We start from the raw sequence: 9,512 nt of genomic DNA, 5'->3' as shown, positions 1-9,512 counted from the left end.
GCAAAATTGAGTTCTACACCTGAAAGAATTGTATATCACGTACCTGAGCAGCACAGACTGCAGCAAGGCCAGTAGAACAACACACCACTTAATATTCTGTCTATCATAAAACAAAGCACCTCGATCATCAACTCCACCATTCCTTAAATACAGTACAATCAGACTCTACCCTGCCCTGTCCCTTCCACTAACCTTAGTGCTTTGGGTTTATTTCAATGCCAACAGTATTGACCTACAGGTGGAAATCTCATTACTTTCAAGTGGTCTTCTTCCTGGAACTAAACTTGCCACATGTTCATTTACCAGATGCACTTTCAATCTTACAAATCAGTGCAAACAACTATATATCACAATTGCAAGTAAAACCTTCAAATAGCCGCCATGTGCGAAGGCAGTGCTAAAAAACAAGTTTGCTTGCAAGAAGACCGCTACAAGTTCTGATTGTCCTATTCATGCTTGAACAATTTATCATTGCACTAAAGATGACAAAACCAATGTATTTTATAAATGTTTTAATAAAAAAAAAAAAAACTTCCTACTTAGGATACAGAACAGCATTTCTAGTTATTTAAAAATGTTAAGTAACAATCTTAATTATCACAGCAGTCATCAGAATTGTGAAGTTAGTCTCTACAGGCTCGTCACCACCCTCTCGCTCAACGATGTCAGCGAACACACGAAGACAGTCAGACACTGCTGTCATTCCAGGTAGTCTTTTTTTGTAGTCACACTACACAAGAGATCAGATCTCACACTGCCTAGAGATATGTTTCACATCCCAAGAACCACATTAAACACTACATGTAGTCTAGCGGTTAGGAGCGTTGGGCCAGTAACAGAGGTCACTGGTTCAAATCCCGAGCCAACGAGGTGAAAAAAAATATGTCGACGTGCCCGTGATCAAGGCAATTGCTCCAGGGTTGCTGTCAATGACTGCTGATCCCTGACTGGGTGGGATATAAACAATTTCCAATTCACACGTGAAATAATACAAATGTAAGCACCCACCTAATTATCTTAACAATCTTCTGATATTTGTAGTTTGCCTGAAAAAAAAGACAACCTGGAATGCCATCAAAATCACAGTTGTGTCCAGTCCTTGCTAGACGAGCACTAATCTAGTCTACCAGCTGGCTCTCTTTATGCGTTGACAATCGAGACGGGGAACTTGGGAGGTTAGACAAGCACTAAAAATGTTATGCCTCAAGTACAAAGTACACTGGAAAAATGTAATGGGTCTTGAAAACAAAACATATACTTAACATTTAAGACCCTCTAGAAAGAGAGTGGACGCCTGGACTGACACGTCAATAAATACATCTTTCATTTAAGTCAACGTATTCCTGGTCCATTTCAACACACTGTATCCTATGTCAACTAAAAGAATGGCTCGTATGCATGCACGCGCACACCCATGAGCGTGACACACTTCCACCCACACCCCTCATCGCTCCAGTGTCCCCATGAGAGGCTCCATGGCGGCCAGGAAGCAGGCCTCAAACTCCTGGTCGGAGAAGCGGGTGACCGAGAGGCGGGCGTTGCGTCGGATCTCCAGGCGGGCCGAGGGTGACAGGGCCAGGATGCGCTCAATGGCGTCTGCGTAGCCGTCCTCATCCTCGGCCAGGAAGCCCGTCTGGCGGCCCTCGTAGGGCACCACAATGTCCAGCCTGGGGCCTCCAGACTTGTGGGCCAGGACGACGGTCCCAGCCGCCATGCACTCCACCACCCCTGAGAGCAGAGGGTAAGTGTTGGCTTTAAAGTTAGACACATTACAGGGTGTATAATTGCATTACCTAAGACTGCATTTATATTGAACAATGAAGATAGCATTTTAGCATCCACAGCCACCGGGCTTGCAACCCAGCCATCTTGAGAAACTTGCTATGGGTGGTAAAAATGCCTGTATGCCTTCATCTTTTATTTTTATAAAGAGGAGGATTAACAAAAGCATATTGTAACAGAACAATGTACTACAATTTCAGAATGGGCTGTTGAATATAGGCGTATGAGGACTCCAGTCAGTACAGGATTATACAGTACTAAATGTTGGGAATGTAGAGAACGAGCGCTTTGCTTTGGAATAATAGCCACTCCAGCTGTTTAATAATATAAATGACAGTTGTATAGAATGATGGTAATTCTGTTTTTACCTATCCCGAAGTGTTCGTTCCACATGGTGTGCAGTCCCACCGTAGCTTCCCCCAACTCCCTCTTCAGCTCCTCAAACGGCACATTGAGTTTAAACTCCACCCTGTCCGCCACGCCCAGCTCCTGGCACAGACCTCTCAGCATCAACACCCTATCCTCATCCTCTTGGTTCCGGCATCCACCAATCAGCACCAACCTCAGCGACTCCCTTCCTCCCGGCCCCGCAACTAGCCCGGCTTCTTTCTTCTGCAGCACCTTCCGGAAGGCGCGAATCTGAAGCCGATGGTCCTTCTCCGGTCGAAACTGACCAATGGAAACGATGGAATGGCACTTCCGGTCCGAGTCCTCGTCCAACGGGAGCTGGAGGAAGGCGCGGGTGTCGCAGGGCGGGAAGACGAGACAGGTGCGGTTAGTCGCTCGCCATAGGGTCAGGATGTGGTTCAAGGTCCAGCTGGAGTTGACCATGACCACGTCGCTGCAGGAGCCAGCCAGACCATAGAGCAGCGCCAGCAGGCAGTAGTAGACAACCTTGACCGCGCTCAGGAACAGGTTGTTGGAGATGTAGTCTGCGTTGTTGAACCTGGAAACATAGGGGGGAGGTTTGTTAGGGAATGGTAAATGATAACATGATAGGATCAGGTGAAGGGAAGAATAAACAACGAGGGGAAGTCATGCCCTGATGTCAATGATATAGCGGAAAGTGGACCTAAGTTACAACACTGATTGATCCAATGACAGCGGTGCTACGTGTTAGACAGTGCTTGTAAGTTTCCAGAGTATTCCCAATTTCCCATTAGCCTGATTTGATCTTGATCTTAGCCTAGTCCAGATCTGTAGGTGACTTTTTTAGCTAACTTGTCTGACTAACATTGTCATGCCATGGTAGTCAGAGTGTGACATTGACAATAAATCGGCAGAGAGGCATTGGCTAAAGCGCATTCCGATATGGACCTGGCTATATTATCCTAGTTTGACTGTCTCGGGGGCCAGGGGTCTGTAGTGAGAAACAGGGTTCTGAGACGATTACCTACCTGGGGTTCCTCTCGCGCACCACCGACAGCATGTCTGTGCTGATGGTGGGGTAGTGCACGTAGCTAGCCACGTGACAACCCCCTAGGTATTTAAACACAGGCAGAGTGAAGGCGTAACCCATGGAGTCGATGTAGACATCTGGGACAAACTCCGTAAGGGCTTCCCAACCAAGGAAGATTGAGCCTACACTTTGACCAATCAGAGTGAAGTGGGGGAAGAGGCTGGCCTCGACCAACAGGCGGTGTTTGAGGAAGACAAACTGGACGGGTCGAGGTAAAAGGATGTTGAAGCGCCGCCGGGCACCATCAAGAATCTGCTGGTTCGTCACACCCTGGTCGCCCGTGTACACCATGAAGTTGACATCTTGGTACCTATGACATGGAGAAGACCATATTTATTATTTCATACAGTAGCAAACCCTCTTGCAATGGATAATATTTTGCAATGAAAACAAAAGTTTATTGGACAAGTTCAGGTAGTCCCCAGTTGGTTGTACTTCCCTCCCGTGGGTCTGTTTGCTTCCTAGTGAATATGACCCAGGTGAGTGAATTAATGTGGAAGACTGGGAGATGTTCATTAGGGCACAATACAGAAAATGTTACGCAAGGGAAAATTAAAATGGGTGTTAAGTCCCTCCCTGTTCCAATCCTTTTTCTTCCCTTTGGTGCCTAATGAACATGGCAACGAATTACTGTTGGATATGGGTTTTTTCACACTGCGTGAACATTCTAATCAACATAATGCTTGAGAAACGGGTAGCAAGCTGAGATTCGGTAGATAATCCACCAAAGTATATTATTCATGCTGAATGCACTGAGCAATATGTAGTAAGATCCTATAGCTAGGAATATTATTATTAAGCAATAAGGCCCGAGGCTTTTCTTATGCACAACGCAACGCGTCACATACCCCCAAGGTGCCTTATTGCAATTATAAACTGGTTACCAACGTAATTAGTGCAGTAGAAATGAATGTTTTGTCATACAGTCTGATACACCAGAGCTGTCAGCCAATCAGCATTCAGGGCTCGAACCACCCAGTTTACAATAATAATATAATTAGTCACTGGTGATTATTCGCTGGTGTGGCTTAGCTTAGTCAAGGTGCAACGACATACATTGAAAATGCAATTTTTCCTTACCTATTCTGCAAAGCTCTGAGGGCACACCACAGCACTCTCTCACCACCACCTCCCGCGTTGCAGTACGGGTGAAAGAAAGCCACCGTGGGACGCCCATCACGCGCTCGCCGTGCGTTCCTGTTTGCCTGCAGCCACACGCGCACACCCATGACAAGCACGACCAGGGTGGCGGTCAGGAGCATGCACAGAAACACGCATGGCAGAAGCAATGTCCACAACAACCTGGGGTAATGAGAGAACTATAAGAGATAAGGTGACAGACCTGCTCTACGGAAAAGGTAAGGCCAATTCAGTAAGACAACGTTGTGTAACGTTCAGATAGAAATATATAATGTAGCTAGAACAATCACACATCTCTGACTTGTAGAATATGGAATCACATCAGCTGTATTTATGCCATTTCTATCTGCAACCATCTGTGTTATTTTCCCACTGAATGCTCAGATATGTAGCTAGCTAGAGCAAACATACCGCTCTGACATGTAGAAAAAGCTATATCAGAGCTATTTCCACCTGCAACGTTCCACAACGTTTGCCAAACGTTACTACTGAACACGGCCCAGGAACCCTACTAAACTGATAATCTACACTTAAGGTGGAAACTTTCCGTGGGAATATATGGGAATTTACGGAATCTAATGTAGATGTTTTTTTGCATTGGATATATTTACAATATCATATGGAGACAGAAACATAAACATTTTACCATATAAGTAGACCTAATAGCAAATTATAAAATCCTCCCAATAGAAATAAAACTATTTAGCTACGAATTGAACTTTAAATGAGTTGACTCTTCACATGGGATGATTTCACTGAACACCAAAAGAAAGGGATATTGAATGACCCCCAATGCCCAAAAATGTTTTCAACATACATCTGTAAAATGATAGTCTAGAAATGAAAGCTCTTCCTCTCAGGCTTCCTTGTCTTCTCCCTGGACCTCCTCAATGTCCACCTCTTGAACATCAGACTCTGAGGCCTCCTTCTCTTCCCTGTCACTTTCCAACCTTGTTGAGGATGGCTCGTTGTTAGGCTCCAAAAAAAAACAACTCAAATTTGCCCAGATGGCCACCAATTTTTCAAACCGTGTATTGGTCAGCCTGTTGCGTGCTTTGGTGGGTGTTCCCAAACAAAGACCAGTTGCACTCTGAGGCAGCTGATGTTGGTGGAGGATGGAGGCAACAGGGGAAAGATCTCAGATCCACAAAGTCCCTTCCACCAAGTGGCTGATGAGATATGTTGGCACGACTACCATATTGTACATAGTGTACTTCGCCAGACTGCCAAGAACCTTGCCCTCATCCAGGCCAAGGTGGCGAGACACAGTAGTGATGACACCATAGGCCTTATTGATCTCTGCACCAGACAGGATGCTCTAGCCAGCATACTTGGGGTCCAACATGTACGCTGTGGCGTATGGGCTTCAGGCAGATGTCTTCACGCTTCTGGATTTCAGAACTGCAGTTTCCTCTGCTTGGAGAAACAGTGAAGTGGGCAGGGCAGTACGGATTTATTCTCTTATATCTGCAAGCAGAGTCCAGACAGGATAGCATTGTCTCCCTCAATCCATGCAATGGCTAATGCTATAGGTTTCAGGAGTTTCAGGCTGCTTACCACTCTCCCCCAAAATACATAATCCAGGAGGATCCTCTTGATGGGGCTGTCCATAACGGCAGACTGTGATATGGACATTTCTTGGAGAGACTCCTTCCCCTCCAGGAGACTGTCAAACATAATGACAACACCACCCCAATGGGTGTTGCTGGGCAGCTTCAATGTGGTGCTCTTATGCTTCTCACATTGCTTGGTGAGGTATATTACTGCTATAACTTGATGACCCTTTACATACTTTACCATTTCCTTGGCTCTCTTGTAGAGTGTATCCCATTGTTTTCAGTGCCACGAAGTCCTTGAGGAGCAGATTCAATGCATGAGCAGCACAGCCAATGGATGTGATTTGAGGGTAGGACTCCTCCACTTTAGACCAAGCAGCCTTCATGTTCGCAGCATTGTCTGTCACCAGTGCAAATACCTTCTGTGGTCCAAGGTCATTGATGACTGCCTTAAGCTCATCTGCAACATAGAGACCGGTGTGTCTGCTGTCCCTTGTGTCTGTGCCTTTGTAGAATACCGGTTGAGGGACGGAGATTGTCGTTAGTTATTCCATGGCCGAACATTTGACCACCCATCAAAGATGATTGCAATACAGTCTGCTTTCTCTTCGATTTGATTGACCGTCACTTGAACTCTGCATCCAGCAAATCAGTAGATAGAACATGTCTGGTTGGAGGGGTGTATGCTGGGCGAAGAACATTCAGAAATCTCTTCCAATACACATTGCCTGTGAGCATCAAGAGGTGAACCAGTTGCATACACAGCTCGAGCAAGACATTCATCTGCGTTTCTCTGACTATGTTCCTCCATTGAGTCAAAAAAAACATCTGATTCCAGGAGGACCATGAGCTGTTGCTATCGATAAGGTGTCAGATTCATCATTTTCACCTTGAATAAAAGTAGAGGGACTTTTGTCAGAGGTTGCTTGTTGAGAGCGCTGAGGGAACTTTATGCACTTGGCCAGATGATTCTGCATCTTTGTTGCATTCTTCACATATGATTTGGCACAGTATTTGCAAATGTACACCACTTTTCTTTCTACATTAGCTGCAGTGAAATGTCTCCACACATCAGATAGTGCCAGTGGCATTTTCCTGCAAAGAAAAAAACGAGTAAAAAAACAAACACTAAATACAATTCCATGTACAGATAGTTAGATTAAAACAACTCCTTTGTAAGATACATGTTTTAAAATGAAACATGCATGGAAATAGGTGAATTAACACTCCTCAGTTAGCAAGCTCAAGTAAGCTAAAACCCACATGGTAGCAAAAACTAACTAGCAGAAATTGTTAATAAGTTAGTTCCAGGCTGTATTTACTAGTTAACAAAAACAATAATGTCATAAAATATATTCACCCCACCCTGCATTGTAATCAAAACTTACCATAAAGCATTTTCCTTGGCTCAGACAGTGTAGTAGTGTGGGCTCAATAGCATCTCATTATTGTGCAAGATCTTGAGAATCAATTGTACATGTGATGGAAGAGTGCACTGCACATGTGGTGGAAGAATGCACTGTGCATGCAGAGGGTTGCAATTCCATTTCATTGGGGACAGTTTAACCAAAATGTGCCACAAGACCTAGCTAGCCTCCTGTATCCCACAAAAAAGGTTCACTGTTATATGCTAACTTTTTTGTTGAATTTAAGCTAAATTCCCGGGCTTAACTTCCCATAGAACATTTCCGGGGGAAATCTGAAATTTACTGGAAAGATTCCGACCCTATCTATACCAAAAGTTTGCTTTAGAAAAACCTTTGCACGTAGGATTTCAGTGGTTACATTCACCCACCATTGGCTCCAATTGCGACCCTGTGTATTAACGTTAAACGTAAATAATCATGGCTTTCAAACTGGTTTACGAAACATGTGCTGATATACCCTATTGAGGATAGTATATTCTGACCAGGGGAGGTTTGTTAAGATCCCCGACGATCGTTCTGAATGATTAAACACATTGCTTGCGGTACGGTTATGGAAACATAATGAACATATCTTTCATATCAGAAATCATTTTCAAAAAACAAAAATGGTTAAATTATTACACATCTTGATAGTGTTGTCACGTGGCCATATCTCCAAGTTACCTTTGCTTGTTTACAGAAGACAGGCTGAAGAAATAGGCAGACATCTGGTTGTCACTTACCACAAATACAAAGTCAAAATTGGCTATTGTAAAAATTAATGAAAATAAAAATGAGCGTTGTTCTTAATTTATGGTTAGGCATAATGTTAATGGGGTTAAGGTTAGGTTTACAATCAGATATTTAAGAAGATACATTGTAGAAATAGGCAGGGTTTATGACTTAACTAGTGTTAAGGGGGGGTGGTGGATTATGGATGTGTAAAACTACTACAGTAACTATTTTGTATGCATCTTCCTAGTTGACATGAAAGATAAGGGGTGGCATATCAGCGTGTTTCAAAAACCATTTTGCAAGCGATGATTGACGTTTCTAAACGTCAAAACACACAGCGTCGGAATTGTAGTTCATATGCAGCCACCCAAACTAACTGCGTGGGCGAAGCGCTGAAAACCCTACGCCACGGATAATAAGAGTTTGAGAGCTAGCTAGCTACATTCCATGAGCAACAAGACACGACTTAAGAAAAATGACACGAGTCGACATTGATAAACATAAGCTATGAATTACTTGTGATAAAATAATAGCTGGCTTAACGTTAGCTAACTGTAACGTAGGTGATGTACTGCTGTTGACAGCTAAGTAGCTTGCCAGCTGGTTAGCTATAATGCCTAGCTAGCTGACTAAAACAATAAATAGCACAATGTTTTGTCTAGTTAGCTGGGCAAATATCTAACATCATTAGATAGATGTACATAAAATTTAAAAAAAATCCAACCTGATTAGATCACACAAACATTGAGCAAGTTGATCATGGACAGACATCTTGACAACACAACCTCCAAACCGGAAATGTTTGTGCTGCAAGTTCACTATTGGTTTTTATTTTAGGTTAGCGCGTCCGTTCTTATTATACCTCGGTGAGAGCATAGCGCCACCTGGTGTAGTGAATGATGTGTATAAAATCATCTTGGCACTCCTCAATATTGTACCAAATATTTTGGAAGCTATAGAAAGTATTATTAATGTCTACATTCGTTTTTCACGTTTATTCTATTACAGACACCTTAATGCATATTTCTAAATTATATTCTGTGTGCTAAACATAAAAATACATCAAAAAGTATTAAAGTATGTTTTTAAGAGTACTAATATTAATGTCCCCACTAGAAAAAAAACAAAAAACAACAACTTAAAAATATGTAATATGTCCTTGAAACCTTGAAATTGAAATGCTGTAGAATACGGCCGACTGGTGGCCAACATGGCCGTCTGGTGGCTTCAAAGCCTCTCAATGGCCAATAAATAACAAATAGCAATCTATGGTTTATATAAGTCATTGGGTGTAGCACAGTGAATTTGTCTGTGAGCTGACAGATTTTGCATAGTGAATATACAATATTCTGTAGACCTACCAAAGCAAATAGTAGGCCTAGCTTAAGAAAATTATTTTCTGGCTAAAGGCAGTTCCAGGATAAAGTTTAACCC

At 43.2% G+C, this 9,512-nt stretch overlaps 1 protein-coding gene across 5 annotated transcripts; it reads right to left on the bottom strand.

The window, feature by feature from the left end:
- Positions 1-497: 497 nt before the first annotated feature.
- On the bottom strand, positions 498-8,890 carry LOC135543603 (GDP-Man:Man(3)GlcNAc(2)-PP-Dol alpha-1,2-mannosyltransferase-like). Of its 5 annotated transcripts, none has more exons than XM_064971000.1 (6): positions 8,803-8,878; positions 5,199-7,032; positions 4,322-4,543; positions 3,180-3,551; positions 2,151-2,728; positions 498-1,728 (listed from the first exon to the last, which is right to left on the bottom strand). In XM_064971000.1, coding segments are annotated over exons 2-6 (1,458 nt in total). In that variant the 5' UTR covers positions 5,201-7,032; positions 8,803-8,878; the 3' UTR covers positions 498-1,444. The 5 variants fall into 5 exon arrangements, with proteins under 5 accessions (XP_064827072.1, XP_064827074.1, XP_064827070.1 ...); XM_064971002.1 differs by having other exon boundaries at positions 6,827-7,032; XM_064970998.1 differs by lacking the exon at positions 5,199-7,032 and having other exon boundaries at positions 8,803-8,890.
- Positions 8,891-9,512: the final 622 nt, after the last annotated feature.

Source organism: Oncorhynchus masou, chromosome 7, assembly GCF_036934945.1.
Source record: "Oncorhynchus masou masou isolate Uvic2021 chromosome 7, UVic_Omas_1.1, whole genome shotgun sequence".
Lineage (NCBI taxonomy): Eukaryota > Metazoa > Chordata > Actinopteri > Salmoniformes > Salmonidae > Oncorhynchus > Oncorhynchus masou.
This window is presented reverse-complemented; position numbering and strand designations above follow the sequence as displayed.

Coding starts and splice junctions, on each gene's coding strand:
- LOC135543603 (XM_064970998.1), bottom strand. CDS start 8,849: ATGTCTGTCCATGATCAACTTGCTCAATGTTTGTGTGATCTAATCAG. Junction 4,544..8,802: donor TGTTTGTGTGATCTAATCAG/GTTGGATTTTTT, acceptor TCATTACCCCAG/GTTGTTGTGGACATTGCTTC. Junction 1,729..2,150: donor GAACGAACACTTCGGGATAG/GTAAAAACAGAA, acceptor CTCTGCTCTCAG/GGGTGGTGGAGTGCATGGCG.